The 27135-nt window shown below is 44.8% G+C and overlaps 1 protein-coding gene across 1 annotated transcript in view; it reads right to left on the minus strand.

Annotated features, from left to right (window-relative positions):
- Window positions 1-27135, minus strand: part of tmod1 (tropomodulin 1) — a 99565-nt gene that overhangs the window by 52591 nt on the left and 19839 nt on the right. Inside the window, exons 2-3 of the mRNA XM_034187488.1 lie at window positions 19974-20035; window positions 10541-10676 (exon numbers count right to left, since the gene is read on the minus strand). Of these exons, the coding sequence (XP_034043379.1) occupies window positions 10541-10663 (123 nt within the window). The 5' untranslated portion in view covers window positions 10664-10676; window positions 19974-20035. The remainder of the gene's footprint in view (window positions 1-10540; window positions 10677-19973; window positions 20036-27135) is intronic.

The following is a 27135-nucleotide window of genomic DNA, read 5'->3' on the forward strand; positions in this document are numbered from 1 at the left end:
TCATGATGAATGTCACCATTTGCTGTCTTGCTGCAAAGTACTATCCAAAATGCCATTTTTCTCATAACCTTGAAAATAAAAGAGCAAGAAGGAGGTCCTGATGTGCATATAAAGTAGAATATCATATTCTAATGTCATGTAATGACATAAGTAGAATGATTCTCCCATCACCCTGCTGGGAGAAGCTTTTTTCAGCTACTTTTTGGAGTGACGCCGACCGAGGGAGGACTGACGACTTGGTGGGTGGGATATCGAACGAACCGCGACAGCGAGCCAATCCGCACGGAGTGTTGGGAGGGTGTCGTAACACGGACCCGCAACAGGGGGCACAAATGAACAGACAATGGATAAGACAAAGAGTAACAATTTAATGTTGTGAAACGCACAACTGGATACAGACAAAGATATAATGCCAATTAAACACAAGGTGACGTGCGGGCAGGCTCGAAGATAGGAGACCTCTGGCGATCGAAGAGCTGGGACCCACACAGCTTCCACCACCAACGGCCTGAAGAACACCGGAGCCGCCAAGTCCTGAGTCCCCAGGTGGTCACCGTCTTCTGTTGCAGACCCTGATACTGCTGGCAGAAGATGAAAAACAGTTAATGGTGAGTGTGTATCCACACACCCAGTACTCCTTCACCTACAGATCTTCAAGGAGGGAAAACCTCCACCTCCAGAAACAATTTCACCCGTGAAGCTCCTGTTAGTCTCGTCCCTGGATGGAGTGAGAGGCGAAGAACGTCGCCCTCCCACTATCCGCCAATCCAGCTTCAGACAGAGCCCGCAGGTACACGGCTGCACACAGAACAATGTTAGATCCAACAATAATCACAGCAGAGAAGGTTACCTTAGACTGTAGCTGATTTCTCGGCGAGGAGGTGGAGTAATAATCCGGCTTTTGTAGGGACGGTGGTGATTGGTGACAGCTGGTGTAAATGAGTGACAGCTGTCACTCTCTGTTGTCTCGGCGCCCTCTCATGCTTGAAGCCCGCACTCCAAGCAGGGCGCCGACTGGTGGTGGTGGGCCAGCAGTACCTCCTCTTCAGCGGCCCACACAACAGGACCCCCCCTCAACGGGCGCCTCCTGGCGCCCGACCAGGCTTGTCCGGGTGTCGGCGGTAGAAATCGGCCAGGAGGGCCGGGTCCAGGATGAAGCTCCTCTTCACCCAGGAGCATTCTTCGGGTCCGTACCCCTCCCAGTCCACCAGATATTGAAAACCCCGGCCCTTCCGACGGACGTCCAGGAGCCGACGAACAGTCCATGCCGGCTCCCCGTCGATGATACGGGCAGGAGGTGGTACGGGTCCAGGGGTGCAGAGTGGTGAGGCGTGGTATGGTTTTAATATGGAGACATGAAACACTGGGTGAATCCGCAGTGAAGCTGGGAGTTTCAGCTTCACTGCAGCCGGGCTGAGGATCTTGACTATAGAAAAAGGTCCGATAAACCGGTCTTTGAGTTTCTGTGATTCAACCTGCAGTGGGATGTCCTTAGTTGACAACCACACCTCCTGCCCAGGCTGGTATGTAAGGGCCGGGGAATGCCGGCGATCTGCATGGGCCTTAGCCCTCGTCCGGGCCTGCAACAGGGCAGAACGGGCGGTCCGCCACACCCGGCGGCACCTCCGCAGGTGGGCCTGGACCGAGGGGACCCCGACCTCTCCCTCCACAAGTGGGAACAATGGGGGCTGATACCCCAAACACGCCTCAAAAGGGGAGAGGCCGGTAGCAGATGAGACTTGGCTATTGTGGGCGTACTCGATCCAGGCCAGATGGTCACTCCAAGCCGCCGGATGCACGGAGGTTACGCAGCGGAGGGCCTGGTCCAACTCCTGGTTCGCCCGCTCTGCCTGGCCGTTCGTCTGTGGGTGATACCCGGACGAGAGACTCACGGTGGCCCGATCCGAAACGATGTCCGATGGTATCCCATGCAGACGCACGACGTGGTGGACCAGGAGGTCTGCTGTCTCCTGGGCCATCGGGAGCTTCGGGAGGGCCACGAAGTGGGCCGCCTTGGAGAACCGGTCCACTATCGTCAGGATGACGGTGTTGCCCTGGGACGGCGGGAGGCCCGTGACGAAGTCCAGGCCGATGTGAGACCAGGGGCGATGAGGCACAGGCAGGGGCTGGAGGAGGCCCCTGATCTTATGATGATCTGCCTTGCCCCTAGCACAGGTGGTACAGGCCTGGACATAGTCCCGGACGTCGGCTTCCAATGACGCCCACCAGAAGCACTGCTGGACCACTGCCACGGTCCTACGCACTCCGGGATGACAGGAGAGCTTGGATCCATGGCAGAAGTCCAAGACGGCAGCCCTGGCTTCTGGTGGGACGTAGAGTCTGTTCTTAGGACCGTTCCCCGGGTCCGGGTTCCTTGCCAGGGCCTCCCAGACGGTCTTCTCCACGTCCCATGTGAGGGTGGCCACGACAGTGGACTCGGGAACGATGGTCTCAATGGGGTCTGACAACTCGGCCTTGGCTTCCTCTTCGTGCACCCGGGACAGTGCGTCGGATCATTGGTTCCTAGTCCCGGGACGGTAGGTGATCTGGAAGTCAAAGCGTCCGAAGAACAGGGACCAGCGGGCTTGCCTGGGGTTCAGCCGCTTGGCGGTCCGGATGTACTCCAGGTTCCGATGGTCCGTGAAAACCGTGAAAGGCACCGTAGCTCCCTCCAACAGGTGTCTCCACTCTTCAAGAGCCTCCTTCACCGCGAGAAGTTCCAGATTGCCCACGTCATAGTTGCGTTCAGCGGGGGTTAACCTGCAGGAAAAGTAGGCACATGGATGGAGAACCTTGTTGGACTCCCCGCTCTGGGACAGAACGGCTCCTATCCCTGAGTCAGAGGCGTCCACCTCCACTATGAACTGGCGAATAGGATCAGGCTGCACCAGAACTGGTGCAGACAAAAACCGGCGTTTCAACTCCCTAAACGCGGCTTCGCACCGATCCGACCAGATGAAAGGGACTTTAGTGGAGGTCAGGGCAGTCAGGGGGCTAACAACCTGACTGTAACCTTTAATGAACCTCTGGTAGAAATTTGCAAAGCCGAGGAACTGTTGCAGCTTCCTACAGCTTGTTGGTTGGGGCCAATCTCTCACCGCCGCAACCTTGGCCGGATCCGGGGCGACGGAGTTGGAGGAGATGATGAACCCCAGGAAGGACAAAGAAGTGCGGTGGAACTCACACTTCTCGCCCTTCACAAACAACCGGTTTTCTAGTAACCGCTGCAGGACCTGACGTACATGCTGGACATGAGTCTCAGGGTCCGGAGAAAAGATGAGTATATCATCCAGATATACGAAGACAAACCGGTGCAGGAAGTCCCGCAAGACGTCATTAACCAATCCTTGGAACGTCGCGGGGGCATTAGTGAGGCCGAACGGCATGACCAGGTACTCAAAATGACCTAACGGGGTGTTAAATGCCGTCTTCCATTCGTCTCCCTTCCGGATCCGAACCAGGTGGTACGCATTCCTAAGATCTAGTTTGGTGAACATTTTGGCTCCATGCAGGGGCGTGAACACCGAATCCAACAGGGGCAATGGGTATCAACTGCGAACCGTAATCTCATTCAGCCCTCTGTAGTCAATGCATGGACGGAGTCCGCCGTCTTTTTTACCCACAAAAAAGAAACCCGCACCCATCGGGGAGGTGGAGTTCCGAATCAACCCGGCAGCTAAGGAGTCCCGGATGTAGGTCTCCATCGATTCGCGTTCCGGACGTGAGAGGTTGTACAATCTACTGGACGGGTACTCTGCGCCCGGGATCAAATCGATGGCACAATCGTACGGTCGGTGCGGGGGAAGAGTGAGTGCCAGATCTTTGCTGAAGACATCAGCAAGATCGTGGTACACTTCGGGCACCGCCGTCAGATTGGGGGGAACTTTGACCTCCTCTTTAGCTGTGATTCCGGGTGGAACCGAGGATCCAAGACACTCCCGGTGGCAGGTTTCGCTCCACTGCGTCACCACCCCAGACGGCCAATCAATCCGGGGATTGTGCGTCACCATCCATGGAAATCCCAGAATCACTCGGGAGGTAGGTGTCACAAAAAACACGATCTCCTCCCTGTGATTCCCAGACACAACCAAGGTCACGGGCTGTGTCTGATGTGTAATTAACGGGAGTAGAGTGCCATCTAGTGCTCGCACCTTCAATGGTGAAGGCAGAGCCACCAGAGGAAGCCCTACTTCCCTGGCCCATCTGCTATCCAGCAGATTCCCTTCTGACCCCGTGTCTACCAGTGCTGGGGCGTGAAGGGTTAAATCCCCACTCAGGATTGTTACTGGGATTCGTGCTGATTTATGGGTTTTCCCCGTGTACATATTATGGCCCACCCTTAACCCAGTTCCTAAGGATGGGCGTTGGAATTTGATCGTTTGGGGCAGTCTTTTAATTTGTGCTCACAAGAGCCACAGAAAAAACACTCCCCGCAGGCCAGCCTCCTTTGTCTGATATTTGATTTTAATTTGACCCTGCTCGTGTCCATAGCTTCGTCAGCAGGGGGAGCTGTTGCCACACGGAGCCCTCTGGCAGTGGAACGTGGGGACGACGACACCCTTTCGGACCCGGAGGAAAGAGGGACGGCTTGAGCCCGACCACGCCCCCCGGCCTGCTCCCGACGGTGTTCATTCAACCGGTTGTCTAAGCGTATAACCAAATTGATAAGCCCGTCGAAATCTTGCGATTCCTCCTTAGCCAGCAGATGCTCCTTCAGGACCGGAGACAGTCCGTTTACGAAGGCGGCGCGGAGCACAACATTATTCTAGCCGGACCTCGCAGCCGCGATGCGGAAGTCGGCGCCCCTGTCTCATTGACAGCAGCACGCTCGAGGTGGTCTCGCCTCTGTTGGGATGATCAAACACCTGTTTGAATTCCCGTACAAACCCAGCGTATGACGTCAGGAGCCACGAATTCTGTTCCCAAAGCGCCGTAGCCCAGGCGCGTGCCTCACCTCGAAGCAAATTAATCACATAAGCCACCCGGCTGGCATCTGATGCGTACATAACTGGATGCTGTGCAAAAACGAGCGAACACTGCATTAAGAAGTCTGCGCACGTTTCGACACAGCCTCCGTACGGTTCTGGAGGGCTTATGTAAGCTTCAGGGGACGGTGGGGGGGTTTGTTGAACGGCCAGTGGAACGTCTGTCTGTGGCCCAGAGCCAGCAGGAGGAGTCACTGCAGCAGCGCTCGAGTCGCGCGCTTCCACTCTGCCGGTGAGAGCCTCCACCCTCCGATTGAGGACTGCGTTCTGCTCGGCTACCAGATTTAACTGAGCGGTGAAAGCGGTAAGGATTTGCTGCAGATCACTTACCACGCCTCCTGCTGACACCTGCGCTCCTTGTTCTCCCATTGGCTGTTCAAGCTGTGGTTGACGCCCCTCGGGATCCATGACGAATGGCCGAGAAATCCTGTTGGGAGGGTGTCGTAACACGGACCCGCAACAGGGGGCGCAAATGAACGGACAATGGATAAGACAAAGAGTAACAATTTAATGTTGTGAAACGCACAACTGGATACAGACAAAGATATAATGCCAATTAAACACAAGGTGACGTGCGGGCAGGCTCGAAGATAGGAGACCTCTGGCGATCGAAGAGCTGGGACCCACACAGCTTCCACCACCAACGGCCTGAAGAACACCGGAGCCGCCAAGTCCTGAGTCCCCAGGTGGTCACCGTCTTCTGTTGCAGACCCTGGTACTGCTCGCAGAAGATGAAAAACAGTTAATGGTGAGTGTGTATCCACACACCCAGTACTCCTTCACCTACAGATCTTCAAAGAGGGAAAACCTCCACCTCCAGAAACAATTTCACCCGTGCAGCTCCTGTTAGTCTCGTCCCTGGATGGAGTGAGAGGCGAAGAACGTCGCCCTCCCACTATCCACCAATCCAGCTTCAGACAGAGCCCGCAGGTACATGGCTGCACACAGAACAATGTTAGATCCAACAATAATCACAGCAGAGAAGGTTACCTTAGACGGTAGCTGATTTCTCGGCGAGGAGGTGGAGTAATAATCCGGCTTTTGTAGGGACGGTGGTGATTGGTGACAGCTGGTGTAAATGAGTGACAGCTGTCACTCTCTGTTGTCTCGGCGCCCTGCTTGGAGTGCGGGCTTCAAGCATGAGAGGGCGCCGAGACTGGTGGTGGTGGGCCAGCAGTACCTCCTCTTCAGCGGCCCACACAACACGGAGAAGCCGGCCTTCAGGCATCATCCCTGGGCAGAGCGAGGCAGGCAGCCGGGGTGACGGAGCAAACCCACTCAGTCCGAAATCTCCCACTTTTTGGATATATGTGAAGTCCCAGTTTGCCCAACGGAGTTTAGTTCTGCAGCTTTATCGAGGTGAGAATAATGTAAAAATAAAACGTGACGTTTACTGAACTGATGTGAAGGTTTAATGATCGGCTAACATTAGCTTAGCCTTTTAGCACAGTTGATCTGAGTGAACGCTTTAATTTGTAAATGGTTCAGTCTTTTTTATTTTTACCAAATAAAGCTACAGCTTTTTTCAGACACCACAAAAGCTCAACTTTAAATAACTTATTTTTTCTAGCGGTTTTTTTCAATCGTTTTCCTCCGTTTTTTTTTTCCTTTTTTATATATAAACTGTTTAGTGTTTCTTTATATTTAAAGAAATATTTTTATTTGTGCTAATCAGGAACATTTGCTGTGCAGACAACCAAACTTCCATTGATGAGCTGAACACCACGTCCAGTTGAAAGAAAACATCTCTGCTCTTCAAAATAGGACAAAAGTGTCTTCAGCAACACCACCAGAGTTCAAAGCTGCAGAAGAGACCTTCATCTGGTCCCGGGAATCCAGCATAACATCACCTGCTTCTAAATAAAAGGCTCTTTCAACAGCAACTATTTTATTATTTTTAAAAAAGCTGTTTCATTTTATATTTTAACAATAAAAAAACAGATAAATTTCTCCAAAAGGAGATGAGACGTGGTCAAGGGAATGATGACAAAAACACAAACTAATGAACATAAATTGAAATAAAAACAATGCAGTCGCACTATGTCCTAGTAGCACAAGTCAGGGAGATGCCCAAAGACACTGACCAACTGGTCAGTGACAACAGGGAAGGGAGCGGAAAACAGAAAAATAATATATAATATGATATTTTTAATATTTATTTTATTCATTTTATGTTTTATACAGGTAAGGTACAGTACATTTTCAATTTGTAGGTTTTGCGCACATTGTCTATAACAATTTTTTTTTTAGAGTGAGAGAAATGCTGAATAAATGCATTGTGTAACTAAAAAAAAAATAATCGTTTGAATAATCGTGATTTCAGTATTTACCTAAATAATCGTGATACTCCATAATCGAGCAGCCCTAGTCACTATTAATAATTTCTTACATGTCCAACCTCGTAGGTTGATCGTTTAAATTAAATTTGTTAGTTCTAAAAGCCATCATAATTATTTATAAGAAAACATTCTATTTTTTTTCTACTAAGGTTTGAACTTTGAGTGTTTACACAGGAGAGAAAAGTGAGAAAATGTTAATGCCTGTTTGAGAAAAGTGTATAGAGTGTGTAGTGAGGGGTTTTACAGCCTTAAAACATCTACAATAATTGTAAAAAATGACACTGACTACTTCGCGTATTTCACCTATCGCGGGTTATTTTTACAACGTAACTCCCTTTCGCAGCCTCGCAGTTTCGCAGATTTTTTTGTGCAATTTTGCATGCTTCTTCTTCTCTCTTTTTTTTTAACAGCGCATTGTGTTCTGTGTCCTTATCAGGCGGGCAATTGCTCTCACTGCCTCTAATTCGCTTACTGAGTCTGCGGGCTCGGTTAGCGCCGCAGTGGGCCACTCACATCGCCCCCCTGTCTGCTGTGCCGTGCTGCATGCAGCACCAGGTCCAGAGACTACACTCGCTGTTTTGATGCGCAGCACCCGCTGCATGGTCTCGGTAACCGCAGCCGCAGAGCTCCGTGGCCATGACTTGGATTCTTTGCGGGTCCCACATCCGTAACCCCGGAGGCAGTGAGCGAAGGGAGAGCACGCGCATTCTGTTCTGCGTGCATTCATCATTTATACACCATTTATCATTTATAAATGATAAATGGCCTCAGGGTGTATGGTTTTCTTCAGGGTGTATAAAGCCATATTCATTGGTGAACAACTTGATAACTGATAATATGATAAGTGGAATATGAATGAAATCAGCTAAGCGGTTCCAGAGATATTAGTCCAAAATTATACATACATGCACAGGTGCACAAACACAGTAACCGCAGTTGTTTCGTAAGCCACTCCAGGGACTCGACTAACTAGAGGTGCACTTGGAGGATGAATATTAGTGTTGGAAAAACCATGGGCAACTTAATTTTGCCCTTTGTTAAGTGACAGAGAGCGAAGTCACAATTATGTTTTCCCCATAAGCTCTCGGATGTGCGTTGTCGGGGCTGGGGTTTCCAGTATCTGGTGCACTGGGAGGGTTATGGACCTGAGGAGCACTCCTGGGTGGTGCGGGACTTCGTTCTGGATCCCTCCCAACTGCAGCATCGTGCCCACCCGGGCAGGCCTGGTGGGTACGCCTGGGGGATCCCTTTGATGGGGGGGGTACTGTTGTACTGCATTGGTGTTAGTTCCCGCTCTGTTTTCTCTCCTTCTCTTTTTACTCAGGCACTGTGCAACAGAGCTGATTTCACCGTACCTGTTATCAATCATCACCACCTGTATTTAAACCCTGGTTCTTCCACTCCACACTCACCAGAAACTCTGTTTCGCTCTGCGGTAACCTGGCCTCACTATCCTCTGTGATAGACTATTTTTGTGATCGTTAATGATTCCACTCTTTCCATGTTTGACCTGTTCTGTGCTCCCTTTTTTCGAGCGTTTCTGTTCTCAGTCAGCTCTGCTGCGGCCACCTGTTTCTGGTTACCTGCTGTGCAGCTCATTCTGCTCTGGCCTGTGTCTCCGAGCTCTGATGCCTCCTCCAAATCTTCAGCATTATTCATTCATCTTTGTTAATAAACTGTCATTGTGTTTTCACCACAGCTCCCTGCATTTGGGTCCAATGTCTTATGCGACAAAACTGTAACAGTTGCATAATGAAAAATAAACAAATATAATTTTTAAATGGCTCTTATCAATTCCATTTAGTGTAGAATCTGAGTAACACTTTAACACTTTAACAGAGTTAATGGATCAAAAACTGCTGGCTGTGTTTTAGTTGTACAATTTATTACTAATATTATATCCAAATAAATAATTTTGAATCTTAAAATATATCGTCAATTGTGGATCTTTGACCCCTTGACCCCATGTGGCTATGGGACCTGTAATGTCCCTGTCAGCAGGTGGAAAACACTGGGGGGAAATGGACTGCATTTATATACTGCTTTTCCACCTAAATCAGAAGCTAAAAGTGCTTTACAATGATGCCTCACCTTCACCCTCTCCCACACATATACACACTTGAACCGAGGATCCTCTGGTGTCAAGCCGAACCACTACACCATCACCTCTTAATGACAGGATGATGACAAAAAGTCATGTATTTATGTGGGAAACCCTACATGATTGGCCAGTAAGATGGGTGCAACATGCAAAAAAAAATCCATATTTAAAGCACAGCGAAGATGAAATACTGTGTGCTTTTAAAATAGCATGCCACAGTGCTGCTGCTGAGCTAGAAGGAAGAACGGATTGAGCAGTGGGTCCAGCTCTGTCAGCTCAGCACTTACATAACACAATGACACAGAATGCAGATTAATTGTTGTGGATGGAGCCACGGAACCCAAGGATGCAGATAGCCAGACACAATAGGTATGTGCAAAAGACAAGGTGTTTTAATGTTCCAGAGATAGTGATAATACAACAGTGTCAAGAATCTCCACAGTGGCAAATTCCAAAAGGCAGTGAAGACTGGCAAGGTGACAAAACCAATAACCAAAAACCAACCGTCAAAAAGTGACAGTGAGAGTAGTGTGATTTACGGAAGGATGAACACAGATGCACAACAGCTGAAACAGGGAGCAAGAACAGCCTGGTAATCACTCGACCAGCAACCGGCAAAAACAAATGTATGACTTAAATACCAACAAACTTGATTACTAACAGAGGGGCAAGTGGGAGAAAATCAATAAGTGTACAAAGATGAAAAAATAAACGGACAACCCAAGTGGAAAAATAAACCCCGATCATGAAAACCTTGAACCAACAAAATGACAGAGAGTGAACCACGGAAATACAATAAACACTGGGACAAAAAAAACAAAAGACTTGAAGACCAGGAACAAATGCATGAGGGGTGGGGTACTCCAACATTAATCAGCATGAGACACGTTCAATCTTTCTGATTCCGATCAACCAAAAATTGCCTTGATTGCTGTGATCGGCTCTAGGCACCTCTATTATTATAATACCGATTTTATCATAAAGTGAAAATGTCCAGCACTGACAAATATTACCAGGAAACAGTCTTGATCAACACCACTTCTAATGAAAACACATGGCCCTGCAGCTGTTACATGTTACTGGTGTTTTAAATTTATGATGTATTATATACTCACGTCTGGATCAAGTTCCTCTAATTCGTCCTCTAATCGCTGCAGCTCTTCCTCTGACAGTTTCTTCAGCAGCTCATCCTCGTCTATGTCCCTGTACTTCTCCATCTCCTTCCTCAACACCGACATGATGGCAGAAGACCTGGAAATATGAATGCCATCACCTCAAAACTACATAAGCAAACTCCTATTGACAGTGTTAAACATAAAGCTAAAGAGCTTCCATATCTATAACTCCAGTGTATAGGTGACACAATGGGTGACAGCAAATGACAATTGTCTGAGAGCTGATGATTAACAGTATCCCTAAAATCATATAAAAATGTTAATATGTATGTGATCCAAGTTTCTTCACATTTCTCCAATCTGACACTACTTTCATTATCTAACAATATTAGTCTAATAATTACATTGTCCTTATTTGTATAATAAACAATTAAGCAATTTGTTTCCATTGTTATAACCTTTTTCTTACACTATTTGTGTAAAAACTTTGTCACATGGGAATTTTGGCAGCACAATTTGGAAATTTTGGCCTTTACAACATATTTCTATTCATTTCAAATGCTTTGTGTGAATTCCACTTGAGAAAATCTTGACTCACAATAGAACAGAATTAGAATAGAATAGAATAGAATATCGTTAATTGTTATTGCACAAAGGTACAATGAAACTGAAGTTCATGAAACATCAGCAATTTGAGATGACAAAAGCAGATAATGCAAAATTAAAAAGGCTACCAAATCTAAATCAACTAGCAGTATCACATAATTAATTATTCTAAAATGCGCTCTACAAAACTCCAAACTGTTCCATAAACAGCTTGACATAACTGGTAACAGTCACTTACTCGTATAAGACAACACATTTCCTTCAAGTAATTATTATGTTTTAATCTGGGAAGTGACCAACTCAGCCAGCTGGGGGATGGTGATGGAGTAATTACAACCCCTGGCAAAAATTATGGAATCACCGGCCTCAGAGGATGTTCATTCAGTTGTTTAATTTTGTAGAAAAAAAGCAGATCACAGACATGACACAAAACTAAAGTCATTTCAAATGGCAACTTTCTGGCTTTAAGAAACACTATAAGAAATCAAGAAAAAAAGATTGTGGCAGTCAGTAACGGTTACTTTTTTAGATCAAGCAGAGGATAAAAATATGGAATCACTCAATTCTGAGGAAAAAATTATGGAATCACCCTGTAAATGTTCATCCCCCAAATTAACACCTGCATCAAATCAGATCTGCTCATTGACACTGACCCTATGTGTCTTTTTGCAAGGAATGTTTTTGCAGTTTTTGCTCTATGGCAAGATGCATTATCATCTTGAAAAATGATTTCATCATCCCCAAACATCCTTTCAATTGTCTAAAATATCAACATAAACTTGTGCATTTATTGATGATGTAATGACAGCCATCTCCCCAGTGCCTTTACCTGACATGCAGCCCCATATCATCAATGACTGTGGAAATTTACATGTTCTCTTCAGGCAGTCATCTTTATAAATCTCATTGGAAAGGCACCAAACAAAAGTTCCAGCATCATCACCTTGTCCAAGGCAGATTCGAGATTCATCACTGAATATGACTTTCATCCAGTCATCCACAGTCCACAATTGCTTTTCCTTAGCCCATTGTAACCTTGTTTTTTCTGTTTAGGTGTAATGATGCCTTTCGTTTAGCTTTTCTGTATGTAAATCCCATTTCCTTTAGGCGGTTTCTTACAGTTCAGTCACAGACGTTGACTCCAGTTTCCTCCCATTCGTTCCTCATTTGTTTTGTTGTACATTTTTCGGTTTTTGAGACATATTGCTTTAAGTTTTCTGTCTTGATGCTTTGATGTCTTCCTTGGTCTACCAGTATGTTTGCCTTTAACAACCTTCCCATGTTGTTTGTATTTGGTCCAGAGTTTAGACACAGCTGACTGTGAACAACCAACATCTTTTGCAACAATGCGTGATGATTTACTCTTTTTTAAGAGTTTGATAATCCTCTCCTTTGTTTCAAATGACATCTCTCGTGTTGGAGCCATGATTCATGTCAGTCCACTTGGTGCAACAGCTCTCCAAGGTGTGTTCACTCCTTTTTAGATGCAGACTAACAAGCAGATCTGATATGATGCAGGTAATTTTTTCCTCAGAATTGAGTGATTCCATATTTTTTTCCTCTGCTTGGTCTAAAAAAGTAACCGTTACTGACTGCCACAATCTTCTTTTCTTGATTTCTTATAGTGTTTCTTAAAGCACAATACCGCAGTGGTTGGCTCTCACTGTGGTATTGTATGACTTACTGTTCCGGAGCACAGCGGTGTTTTGCTGTATCTGTTAGCTGTTTAATCTGCGCAGTTAGATTGATCTAGTTACCTAGATAACGATTTGTTTCACAGTGTAATCTTCACGTGCCTTAACTAAAGCACTCCCTCTGCTGAATCACCTCTAAATTATTTACACGTTATTCACTTTGAGTGTTTTTAGGAATCCGCTAGCTTAGCGCAGCTACTAGCTCTTAGCCGGTTTAGCATGGCGGCTTCTCCTGTCTCTCCCGCACTTTTCTGCTCTGGGTGTGAAATGTTTAGTTATTCCTCGGCCTCCTTTAGTAGTAATGGTACTTGTAATAAGTGTAGCTTATTCGTAGCTTTGGAGGCCAGGCTGGGCGAATTGGAGACTCGGCTCCGCACCGTGGAAAATTCTACAGCTAGCCAGGCCCCTGTAGTCGGTGCGGACCAAGGTAGCTTAGCCGCCGTTAGTTTCCCTCTGGCAGATCCCGAGCAGCTGGGAAAGCAGGCCGACTGGGTGACTGTGAGGAGGAAGCGTAGCCCTAAACAGAAGCCCCGTGTACACCGCCAACCCGTTCAATTTCTAACCGTTTTACCCCACTCGGCGACACACCCACCGAGGATCAAACTCTGGTTATTGGCGACTCTGTTTTGAGAAATGTGAAGTTAGCGACACCAGCAACCATAGTCAATTGTCTTCCAGGGGCCAGAGCAGGCGACACTGAAGGAAATTTGAAACTGCTGGCTAAGGCTAAGCGTAAATTTGGTAAGATTGTAATTCACGTCGGCAGTAATGACACCCGGTTACGCCAATCGGAGGTCACTAAAATTAACATTGAATCGGTGTGTAACTTTGCAAAAACAATGTCGGACTCTGTAGTTTTCTCTGGGCCCCTCCCCAATCGGACCGGGAGTGACATATTTAGCCGCATGTTCTCCTTGAATTGCTGGCTGTCTGAGTGGTGTCCAAAAAATGAGGTGGGCTTCATAGATAATTGGCAAAGCTTCTGGGGAAAACCTGGTCTTGTTAGGAGAGACGGCATCCATCCCACTTTGGATGGAGCAGCTCTCATTTCTAGAAATCTGGCCAATTTTCTTAAATCCTCCAAACCGTGACTATCCAGGATTGGGACCAGGAAGCAGAGTTGTAGTCTTACACACCTCTCTGCAGCTTCTCTCCCCCTGCCATCCCCTCATTACCCCATTCCCGTAGAGACGGTGCCTGCTCCCAGACCACCAATAACCAGGAAAAATCTATTTAAGCATAAAAATTCAAAAAGAAAAATAATATAGCACCTTCAACTGCACCACAGACTAAAACAGTTAAATGTGGTCTATTAAACATTAGGTCTCTCTCTTCTAAGTCCCTGTTAGTAAATGATAGAATAATTGATCAACATATTGATTTATTCTGCCTTACAGAAACCTGGTTACAGCAGGATGAATATGTTAGTTTAAATGAGTCAACACCCCCGAGTCACACTAACTGCCAGAACGCTCGTAGCACGGGCCGAGGCAGAGGATTAGCAGCAATCTTCCATTCCAGCTTATTAATTAATCAAAAACCCAGACAAAGCTTTAATTCATTTGAAAGCTTGACTCTTAGTCTTGTCCATCCAAATTGGAAGTCCCAAAAACCAGTTTTATTTGTTGTTATCTATCGTCCACCTGGTCGTTACTGTGAGTTTCTCTGTGAATTTTCACAACTTTTGTCTGACTTAGTGCTTAGCTCAGATAAGATAATTATAGTGGGCGATTTTAACATCCACACAGATGCTGAGAATGACAGCCTCAACACTGCATTTAATCTATTATTAGACTCAATTGGCTTTGCTCAAAATGTAAATGAGTCCACCCACCACTTTAATCATATCTTAGATCTGTTCTGACTTATGGTATGGAAATTGAAGACTTAACAGTATTCCCTGAAAACTCCCTTCTGTCTGATCATTTCTTAATAACATTTACATTTACTCTGATGGACTACCCAGCAGTGGGGAATAAGTTTCATTACACTAGAATCTTTCAGAAAGCGCTGTAACTAGTTTTAAGGATATGTTTCCTTCTTTATGTTCCCTAATGCCATATACCAACACAGTGCAGAGTAGCTACCTAAACTCTGTAAGTGAGATAGAGTATCTCGTCAATAGTTTTACATCCTCATTGAAGACAACTTTGGATGCTGTAGCTCCTATGAAAAAGAGAGCTTTAAATCAGAAGTGCCTGACTCCGTGGTATAACTCACAAACTCGCAGCTTAAAGCAGATAACCCATAAGTTGGAGAGGAAATGGCGTCTCACTAATTTAGAAGATCTTCACTTAGCCTGGAAAAAAGAGTCTGTTGCTCTATAAAAAAAGCCCTCCGTAAAGCTAGGACATCTTACTACTCATCACTAATTGAAGAAAATAAGAACAACCCCAGGTTTCTTTTCAGCACTGTAGCCAGGCTGACAAAGAGTCAGAGCTCTATTGAGCCAAGTATTCCTTTAACTTTAACTAGTAATGACTTCATGACTTTCTTTGCTAATAAAATTTTAACTATTAGAGAAAAAATTACTCATAACCATCCCAAGACGTATCGTTATCTTTGGCTGCTTTCAGTGATGCCGGTATTTGGTTAGACTCTTTCTCTCCGATTGTTCTGTCTGAGTTATTTCATTAGTTACTTTCATCCAAACCATCAACATATCTATTGGACCCCATTCCTACCAGGCTGCTCAAGGAAGCCCTACCATTATTTAATGCTTCGATCTTCGATCAATCTATCTTTATTAGTTGGCTATGTACCACAGGCTTTTAAGGTGGCAGTAATTAAACCATTACTTAAAAAGTCATCACTTGACCCAGCTATCTTAGCTAATTATAGGCCAATCTCCAACCTTCCTTTTCTCTCAAAAATTCGTGAAAGGGTAGTTGTAAAACAGCTAACTGATCATCTGCAGAGGAATGGTCTATTGAAGAGTTTCAGTCAGGTTTTAGAATTCATCATAGTACAGAAACAGCATTAGTGAAGGTTACAAATGATCTTCTTATGGCCTCAGACAGTGGACTCATCTCTGTGCTTGTTCTGTTAGACCTCAGTGCTGCTTTTGATACTGTTGACCATAAAATTTTATTACAGAGATTAGAGCATGCCATAGGTATTAAAGGCACTGCGCTGCGGTGGTTTGAATCATATTTATCTAATAGATTACACTTTGTTCATGTAAATGGGGAATCTTCTTCACAGACTAAGGTTAATTATGGAGTTCCACAAGGTTCTGTGCTAGGACCAATTTTATTCACTTTATACATGCTTCCTTTAGGCAGTATTATTAGACGGCATTGCTTAAATTTTCATTGTTACGCAGATGATACCCAGCTTTATCTATCCATGAAGCCAGAGGACACACACCAATTAGCTAAACTGCAGGATTGTCTTACAGACATAAGGACATGGATGACCTTTAATTTCCTGCTTTTAAACTCAGATAAAACTGAAGTTATTGTACTTGGCCCCACAAATCTTAGAAACATGGTGTCTAACCAGATCCTTACTCTGGATGGCATTACCCTGACCTCTAGTAATACTGTGAGAAATCTTGGAGTCATTTTTGATCAGGATATGTCATTCAAAGCGCATATTAAACAAATATGTAAGACTGCTTTTTTGCATTTACGCAATATCTCTAAAATTAGAAAGGTCTTGTCTCAGAGTGATGCTGAAAAAACTAATTCATGCATTTATTTCCTCTAGGCTGGACTATTGTAATTCATTATTATCAGGTTGTCCTAAAAGTTCCCTGAAAAGCCTTCAGTTATTCAAAATGCTGCAGCTAGAGTACTGACGGGGACTAGAAGGAGAGAGCATATCTCACCCATATTGGCCTCTCTTCATTGGCTTCCTGTTATTTCTAGAATAGAATTTAAAATTCTTCTTCTTACTTATAAGGTTTTGAATAATCAGGTCCCTTCTTATCTTAGGTACCTCATAGTACCATATCACCCCAATAGAGCGCTTCGCTCTCAAACTGCAGGCTTACTTGTAGTTCCTAGGGTTTGTAAGAGTAGAATGGGAGGCAGAGCCTTCAGCTTTCAGGCTCCTCTCCTGTGGAACCAGCTCCCAATTCAGATCAGGGAGGACAGACACCCTCTCTACTTTTAAGATTAGGTTTAAAAACTTTCCTTTTTGCTAAAGCTTATAGTTAGGGCTGGATCAGGTGACCCTGAACCATCCCTTAGTTATGCTGCTATAGACTTAGACTGCTGGGGGGTTCCCATAATGCACTGAGTGTTTTTTTTCTCTTTTGCTCTGTATGCACCACTCTGCATTTAATCATTAGTGATTGATCTCTGCTCCCCTCCACAGCATGTCTTTTTCCTGGTTCTCTCCCTCAGCCCCAACCATCCCAGCAGAAGACTGCCCCTTCCCTGAGCCTGGTTCTGCTGGAGGTTTCTTCCTGTTAAAAGGGAGTTTTTCCTTCCCACTGTCGCCAAGTGCTTGCTCACAGGGGGTCGTTTTGACCTTTGGGGTTTTTACGTAATTAATGTATGGCCTTGCCTTACAATATAAAGCGCCTTGGGGCAACTGTTTGTTGTGATTTGGCGCTATATAAATAAAATTGAATTGAACTGAATTGAATTTAAAGCCAGAAAGTTGCCATTTGAAATGACTTTAGTTTTGTGTCATGTCTGTGATCTGCTTTTTTTCTACAAAATTAAACAACTGAGTGAACATCCTCCGAGACTGGTGATTCCATAATTTTTGCCAGGGGTTGTATATCCACCAAGATGAAATAAAAATCATCAGCATTTTATTTGTGTCTGTCTGTCTGTCTGTCTGTTAACAGGATTTTGTCAAAACTACTTCACAGATTCTCACCAAATGTTCTTACCTGTTTACATCCAGGCACCTCTGCAGTTAAATAATCATTTTATTGCTGTCCGTGATTTCTGCTCATTAAAATAAATCAGCCATAATTTTCCCATCAGTGTCTCACTGAAAACAGTGGAACATCCAGACTGTCCCTGACTGTCAACATGTGGAATCAGTTTGCTCCATGTCCAGTCCAGAAATGTGGTGGATCCTAAAACCCGGAAACATAGAGACAATTGTAGACATCTCAGAAACGGAAACATTACTTGTTACGCAGGAGAATGCATTTTATGATATGTCTGTCTATAATTAAAAGTAATATTGTAGAAGATGTTTTACATGGGGCATTATAGTGCTGTTTTAAGAATGGCTTACAGAGAAATGGTTTTGTTTGCGAATGAAAACCAGTCGGAACAAAACAAAAATCTAAATCGTTTTTGAAACTGCTCTACACCATTCTTAAAATGGAGTAAATTACCTCAAAACATCTTCAGCAATATTGCATTTAATTATAGACAGAAATGTCATAAAATGCATCAATGTGCATAATAAGTAATGCTCCCGAGATGTTTCAGAGATGTCTCCAGGTTTTAGGATCCACCCGTATCATCTCTGTGCTCCACTCTGTCACACTGAAAACAGCAAACAAACATCCAGACAGCAGGAAAGATCTCCGTCTGAACTCCCCTCAAAGTTCTGAACATGCACAAAACTTTCTGACGAACTTGGCAGACATCAGCTGACAAGGAACTCATTTTGCAAGATGAAAAAAGGACTTTTGCTGGCCAAAAATACACACAAACTGATAGTAGCTCATCCACAGTGTGGCTGGGGCTTCTACAAAGCTAGCCACATTGTTACATAAGACATCCTGTTTCTTGCACGAGTCTTTCACAATAGGGGCACAGGGCAAAACATAATGAGAAAAACTGTGAAATCTCATTGTATTTTGCTTTTTACAATATGCTAGGTGTCACAGAATTAATTTATTTTAGGTGGGCTTTAACATATTTTTATTTAAAAAAAAAAAACATTTTGGGTGGGTGTTTAACCAACTTTCTCCCTGAGGCTTTTTCCTCAAACTTTGCGGATATCAACTGACAAGGAGATCATTTTTCATACACTTCCTGTTTCTTGCATGAGTCGTTCACAAAAGAGCACAGGACAAATGGATGACACATCACAAGTCTGTCACGGAAGAGGAGCAAATCACGAAAACTCTATTTTTTGCTTTTTACAATATGCTGGGGTCATGGAATTTATTTATTTTAGGTGGGCATTTATCCATCCATCCATCCATTTTCTTCCGCTTCATCCGAAGTCAGATCGCGGGGGCAGCAGCTCAAGCAAAGCCGCCCAGACCTCCTGATCCACACATACCTCCACCCAGTTCCCCCGAGGTGTTCCCAAGCCAACTGCGAGACGTAGTCCCTCCAGCGGGTCCTGGGTTTTCCCCGGGGCCTCCTCTCGATGGGACATGCCCGGAACACCTCTCCAGCGAGGCGTCCAGGGAGCATCCGAAAAAGATGCCTGAGCCACCTCAGCTGGCTCCTTTCGACGTGGAGGAGCAGCAGCTCGACTCCGAGCTCCTCCTGAGTGAGTGCTCAGTGAGCATTTAATAAACTTTAATAAAAAATTATAATTTAATTTTGGGCTGGTGTTTAACCAACTTTTTAAAAAAAATAGTGGGTGGACTGATGCTCAGTTGTGGGCCCATGTGCGACCATGGTAGTCTCTGGTCTTTTTAAACACTGTTGAGGCATTAGTTCTTTGCCAGATTGTCTGTTATGCCACCTCATTCACATTTGTTCCTCTTATTTGACCGACACTGCCATTCTGGGTTTGTTGATTGTTTCCTGGTGTTTTTAATTCCTGGTTGCCTGTTTTGATGGTTTCCTGTCATTCTTTATTCTGCTGTTCCTTAAAAGGAAAGTGATCCTGATTGGACTGACCTTCTGGGTTGCTGACTGCCATCTGTGTAAGTGATCACAAGAACTTCTAAGATGGTTGAACTGCATATTAGCGCTGTGACACTGGCATCAGTGACTTCCTTAATAAATCATGATTTTGACTATGAATGTTCAAAAGACACCGTAATCACATTCTGTTCTTTAATTAATTAATAAATAACAGTGTTGAGTCGAGTGTGGTTGCTAAGAAGTTGTTTACCACTCTCAAAGTGTCAGCGGGTGTTACAAGGGAAGAAAGCTGTATGCAGTGACGTCACATGAAGCTATGTATAGCTAAGAAATCAGTTTCACAGTAACAGTGAAGGAGAGCAGATATGTGATGTCGGTACTCACCTTAGTGACCCACAGATCAGGAGCAAAATAAGAGAGAAGGCAGCCAAGTGCCTGGAGAGCTCCTGGTGGGAAAGAGACAGTGAAGAGACATTAAGAGCTTTACAGGTTAGAAAGTAATCGATACACGAACTGCATCAGCTACGTTGAAAAGAAACGACTATGTTACTTGCTCTCCTTTTATCCTCTATTTTTCCCTGAAAGCCACTGACAGAACAGCTGCACAAGTCAGGAAGATCAAAGTGTTTGAAAAAGATTTCTTTCTTTCGCTCGCTGTACTTGAGAGACTTTACAGCATTATTAATTGTTCATTCACCTGAGATGATCACATGCTGCTGATCTTTGGAGTGCAGATAAACAAAGAGATTTTTTTGTTTCACAGTCCTCCATAATTCAATGGAATTATCAACGTAACGCAGTACCACATCAGTGTAATGTAGAAATTTATTTCAGAAGAAACAGAATACAGCACACACATTATAGTGCACCACCATCTGTGCGGCGCTGCACAGAGAATCAGAGAATCAGAATCAGAATCAGAAGAAGTTTATTGCCATTGCCAGTGAACAGGATTCACATACTAGGAATTTGCTTCGGTACAATGGTGCAACATTAAGAAGAGATAAAATGCTAAGATAAAATATAACATATGTGTCAAAATAAGATAAAATCTAAGATAAAAAAAGAAATATGAAATATGAAAGGCTGTGTGCAACAGAAAAACAGAGAAACAGAAAAAACAGTGCAGTGGGAGGAGTGCAATTAAAAAACCAAAGTACATTGTCTAAAGTGACCCGTGATAAGATGATAAAGTGACAGAGTTAAGCTTAAGGTGACTGAGTTATGAGGAGTTCATGAGTCTAACGGCAGAGGGGAAGAAACTGTTCTTATGGCGGGAGGTTCTGGTCCGGATGGACCGTAGCCTCCTGCCCGAGGGGAGTGGTTTGAACAGACCGTGTGCAGGGTGAGAAGGGTCGGCTGTGATCCGACCTGCTCGGCCCAGAGTCCTGGAGACGTGCAGGTCGTGGAGAGATGGTGGCTACAGCCGATCACCTTCTCAGCAGAGGCCACAATGCGCTGCAGTCTGTGTCTGTCCCTGGCTGTGGCCCCGGCGTACCACACCGTGATGGTGGAGCAGAGGATGGACTCGATGATGGCCGTGTAGAACTGCACCATCAGCTGGACAGGCAGCTTGGCCTTCTTCAGCTGCCGCAGGAAGTACATCCTCTGCTGGGCCTTATTGATGAGGGAGCTGATGGTTGACTCCCACTTGAGGTCCTGGGTGATGGTGGTGCCAAGGAAGCGGCAATGGGGCTGTTGGTGAGGGCGAGGGAGGGCGGGGGGGCTGTGGCTTTCCTGAAGTCCACGATCATCTCCACTGTTTTCTGGGCGCTGAGCTCCAAGTTGTTGCTGCTACACCAGGTCACCAGCCGGTCCACCTCCCTCCTGTAGGCAGACTCATCCCCATCCGAAATAAGTCAGATGAGGGTGGTGTCATCCGTAAACTTGATGAGCTTTACAGAGTCGTGGCTGGAGGTGCAGCAGTTAGTGTAGAGGCAGAAGAGCAGAGGGGAAAGGACACAGCCCTGTGGAGATCCTGTGCTGAGAGCCCGAGTGTTCGAGACATTTTTTCCCAGCCTCACACGCTGACTCCGGTCCGTCAGGAAGTCTGTGATCCACCTGCAGGTGGAGTCGGGCACGTGGAGCAGAGAAAGCTTGTCCTGGAGCAAAGCTGGAAGGATGGTGTTGAATGCAGAGCTGATGTCCACAAATAGGATCCTAGCGTAGGTTCCTGGGGAGTCCAGGTGCTGCAGGATGGAGTGCAGGGCCAGGTTTATGGCGTCATCTACAGACCTGTTGGCTCTGTAGGCAAACTGCAGGGGGTCCAGGAGGGGGTCGGTGATGGACTTCAGGTGGGATAAAACCAGGCGTTCGAAGGTCATCATGACTACAGACATGAGAGCCACAGGCCTATAGTCATTAAGTCCAGTGATGCGTGGTTTCTTGAGGACTGGAACTATGATTGAGAAAAAGGTTTGATTGATTGAGAAAACAGGTTTCTCCTATGTGCAGAGCTCGGGTACGAGGAAGAAATAAATGTGTAACGAGGCCAGGAATTATTCAGAAGCCATAATGCTAGTATTTGTGGAAAAGATTATTTTAAAAAGATTATTTTCCATGTTTGACTTCCTGCACATGATAAGCGTCAGTGCTTTGCCAAGTTGCCAAGCACGCACAGGGAAATGAGATACAAAATACCACCCTGGCATTATTTTCAGGTGCGTTGGGTGAATAACAAACATGAATATATTTATTTTTTTATTCACTGAGCACAGAATAGATTTTAGTTTGTTCAGATGGTAATGTGCTATGTGAGTGACGTTTTTAATGGCCCGTGCACTGCAGAGATGACTGTAGTAGTACTTATCTCATGTGCACAAATTATTTAAACTGTGGGAACAAATGATCTCAAAATACTTTTTTTTTCTATTTTTTTTCTCTCTACAGCCATTCCAGTGTAACGTGAACTGTCTGGAGCTAGAGAGGGAAACTCTCAAAATACCCCTCAACACATAAAAGACAATCACAAATTTGTAGCATATCTTTTTGTAACCCTGCATCGAGTAAATATATACATAATTGGAATATATCTGAAATAATAGTCGAATAGAAGTATTGTTTTGTCATGTTCATATATATGAATGAATGTAACATCAATTTAACTTATTTATACAGTGCCAAAACACAAGATACCTCATGGCACTATATACGAGGTCTGTCCATAAAGTATCGTACCTTTTTATTTTTTTTTAAACTATATGGATTTGATTCATGTGTTTTCACGTCAGACAAGCTTGAACCCTCGTGCGCATGCTTGAGTTTTTCCACACCTGTCGGTGACGTCATTCGCCTGTGAGCACGCCTTGTGGAAGGAGTGGTCCCGCCCCGTCGTCGGATTTTCATTGTCTGGAAATGGTGGAATGATTTGGGGGTTTTTTCCATCAGAATTTTTTCAGAAGCTGTTAGAGACTGGCACCTGGAAACCATTCGAAAAATGTATCTGGCTTTCGGTGAAAATTCTATGGGCTTCACAGAGAATAAGGACTGTTACTACAGCTTTAAGGACGGCCCACAATGGCGCTCGGCGTGCCGCGCTCTGAGCCGCGACGACAGGCACGAACCACCAGATTATTTCTAAATGGATGGCTGTGTGGAGCTGGGACCGTCGTGTGCACTTTCTCTGGTTATCACAAGAGCTGGACATCAACTATTTTCTGGCAGATTTCACTTTTAACAAGAGATTTTGTCATGGAAAGCCGCGCGGAGGCTTTGTGCGTCACAACCGATTCGCTGTTCGAGCGAGACAAAGAACGCCTCCGTTTCGGCGTGTCAGAGGACAAGTTGGGACATGCCTATCTCGGCTTTCAATGCTTACCAGTCGAGTGAGTTATAAGAGAAATTGTGGAGAGCCTGTAAAATTTTCACAGAAAGCCAGATACATTTTTCGAATGGTTTCCAGGTGCCAGTCTCTAACAGCTTCTGAAAAAATTCTGATGGAAAAAAACCCAAATCATTCCGCCATTTCCAGACAATGAAAATCCGACGACGGGGCGGGACCACTCCTTCCACAAGGCATGCTCACAGGCGAATGACGTCACCGACAGGCGTGGAAAAACTCACGCATGCGCACGAGGGTTCAAGCATGTCTGATGTAAAACATATGAATCAAAACCATATAGTTTAAAAAAAAAATAAAAAGGTACGATACTTCATGGACAGACCTCGTATGAATAAGGACTAGATTTTCCCACCACATGAGCAAGCACATAGCATAATGGCGACAGTTTGAAGGAAACCTCTCTCAGTGTTTATAATTATAAGAAACCTCAAGCAGACCAGACTTTGAAGGGTGACCACTTATATAGAAAAAATGATAAAATGATGTTGTTTGGACACATTTTGATCAAGTGAACCTGATGTACATACAACCCAAATTCCAATGAAGTTGGGACATTGTGTAAAATGTAAATAAAAACACAATAGAATGATTTGCAAATCCTCTTCAACCTATATTCAATTTACTACACCATAAAGACAAGATATTTAATGTTCAAACTGATAGATTTTGTTTTTTGTGCAAATATTTACTCATTTTGAAATGGATGCCTGCAACACGTTTCAAAAAAGCTGGGACACTGGTATGTTTACCACTGTGTTACATCACCTTTCCTTCTAACAACACTCAATAAGCATTTGGGAACTGAGGACACTAATTGTTGAAGCTTTGTAGGTGGAATTCTTTCCCATTCTTGCTTGATGTACGACTTCAGTTGTTCAACAGTCCAGGGTCTCTGTTGTCATATTCATAATGCACCACACATTTTCAATGGGTGACAGGTCTGGACTACAGGCAGGTCAGTCTAGTACCAGCACTCTTTTACTACAAAGCCACACTGTTGTAACACGTGCAGAATGTGGCTTGGCACTGTCTTGCTGAAATAAGCAGGGACGTCCCTGAAAAAGACGTTGCTTGGATGGCAGCATGTGTTGCTCCAAAACCTGGATGTACCTTTCAGCATTGATGGTGCCATCACAGATGTGTAAGGTGCCCATGCCATGGACACTAACACACCCCCATACCATCACAGATGCTGACTTTTGAACTTTGCGCTGGTAACAATCTGGATGGTCTTTTTCCTCTTTTGTCCAGAAGACACGACATCCATGATTTCCAAAAACAATTTGAAATGTGGACACATCAGACCACAGCACACTTTTCCACTTTGCGTCTGTCCATTTCAAATGAGTTCAGGGCCAGAGAAGGCGGCGGCGTTTCTGGATGTTGTGCTTTGCATGGTAGAGTTTTAACTTGCACTTGTAGATGTAGCAACGAACTGTGTTAACTGACAATGGTTTTCTGAAGTGTTCCTGAGCCCACACGATAAGATCCTTTACACAATTATGTCGGTTTTTAAGTCAGTGCCACCTGAGGGATCGAAGGTCACGGGCATTCAATGTTGGTTTTCGGCCTTGTTGCTTATGTGTAGAAAGTTCTCCAGATTCTCTGAATATTCTGATTATATTATGGACTGTAGATGATGGAATCCCTAAATTCCTTGCAATTGAATGTTGAGAAAGATTGTTCTTAAACTGTTGGACTATTTTTTCACGCAGTTGTTCACAAAGTGGTGATCCTCGCCCCATCTTTGCTTGTGGGATGTTCCTTTTATACCCAATCATGACACTCACTTGTTTCCAAACAGGTGTTCTTTGAGCATTCATCAACTTTCCCAGTCTTTTGTTGCCCCGTCCCAACTTTTTTGAAATGTGTTGCAGGCATCCATTTCAAAATGAGCAAATATTTGCGCAAAAAAAAAAAAAAAGTCTATACATTTGAACATTAAATATCTTGTCTTTGTGGTGTATTCAACTGAATATAGGTTGAAGAGGATTTGCAAATCATTGTATTCTGATTTTATTTAGATTTTACACAACGTCCCAACTTCATTGGAATTGGGGTTGTACTTTAATCATGTAAAACCAACACAACTTTTTCAGTCCATCTGCTATGACCAACAAGATAACAAAAAACAACAAAATTGACAGAACATGTATTGAAATTAATGTTACAGTAAAACAATATAGCACAGTGTTCACAATGACGGGATAGTTAAAAAAAGACAATGAGATGAACACTGGAGTCCCAGAGTTGTGTGCTGCTGTGATGCTCTCTCTCTCTCTCTCTCTCTCTCTCTCTCTCTCTCATTGTCTTCTCAGTAGAGCTGATTATTGGTTACACCTGTGACAACTGGGACATCTGCAACTAATCATCCTTGCAGCATTTAAACCCTCAATTTCGTAATTATAATGGCAGCGGCTTCGCTCACCCCCAGTGATGTTTTTTCTTCTACTGGTTTTTCTACTGCGAAGAACGGTGTGTTTAAGTACAGCTCATGTGATCTTTGGACACCAGACATCTCTGCTTTCTGACTGTCTCCAAACTATAAGGCAGCACTGGGTAATGGGCTGATGAGAGAAGACACACAGGCTAACAGGCAAAAGGAAGTGGTGAGCACTGAAGCGGAAGAGGAGTAAGCGGGGCGGCTTGTTAGCGAAGCTAATAGCTAGCAACAGACCCGCGATTCCATTGTGCTTTGTGGCCAGTGTTCGCTCGCTAGACAACAAGGTGGACTTATAGGTACGGTCGGGCCTATGTCACTTCCGCGTAGTTACGGCCGCCATTTTGAGTCGCTGCTGAAAACAACACGCACTCACAACCATTGTTGATATAGTCATCTTTACCGCTGTTTATTCGCAAAGGCCTGCTGATTTGGTCATGCCAAATGGTATAGGTACAGTTGACATCTGGGTCGCTGATGTGCGCGCACATAGCAACACACATAGTAACGAGCAAGCCGCCGAAAACATCCGCTGTCGCCTTCATTCCTACTTGCGTCCATTGTGGCTGTCATTGTTCTGCCACATTTTTTTTCTGTTAATATACACCAGTTTTCACAGTGAATGCCATGATCTTGTGTGGAACGCTACAGCTGCAGCCAAAGCAGAAATGTGAAGTGTCTCGACCTGCCACGCCCAGGCCAATGAGGACAAGTTGAAGCTTCATTCGGCTCACCTCCTGCAGCTGCCTCTCTTGGTGAACCTGCTACAGCAGTAACCTCACCCAGAGAGTTCCTGCCTCCAGTGGACCTGAGTGACCATGAGGACTTACCTTGTTCAACGTCACATGATTACGTTGACATGGAACAGGTGTCCTAAAATGGAAAAGTTGGAACGCCTGAGAGCAGAGAACTCACAGCTGAAGACAGAATGCGTTCCTGCGAGCAGAGCGGAATGAAAAGAGAAAGCAGAATGTGGCGCTTTGGGAGCTCGAAAAAAAAAATGCACTTATTGATCTTTTAACTTATCATGGCTGGTACAGCCAACTGCAACACATGATCGTGGCATTCTCTGTGAAAACTGGTGTATATTAAGTAGAAAAAACCATGGCAGAACGATGCGAGCATGATGGACGTCAAATAGGAAATGAGCGTGACAGCGGTTTGTTTTCAGTGGCTCGCTGGTTACTATGCGCGTCGGTATGTGCTCGCGCATCAGGGACCCGGATGCCCGACCGTATATATTGCAGCTCAGTGTTTCCAGCTGC

Source organism: Thalassophryne amazonica, chromosome 15 (genome assembly GCF_902500255.1).
Source record: "Thalassophryne amazonica chromosome 15, fThaAma1.1, whole genome shotgun sequence".
Lineage (NCBI taxonomy): Eukaryota > Metazoa > Chordata > Actinopteri > Batrachoidiformes > Batrachoididae > Thalassophryne > Thalassophryne amazonica.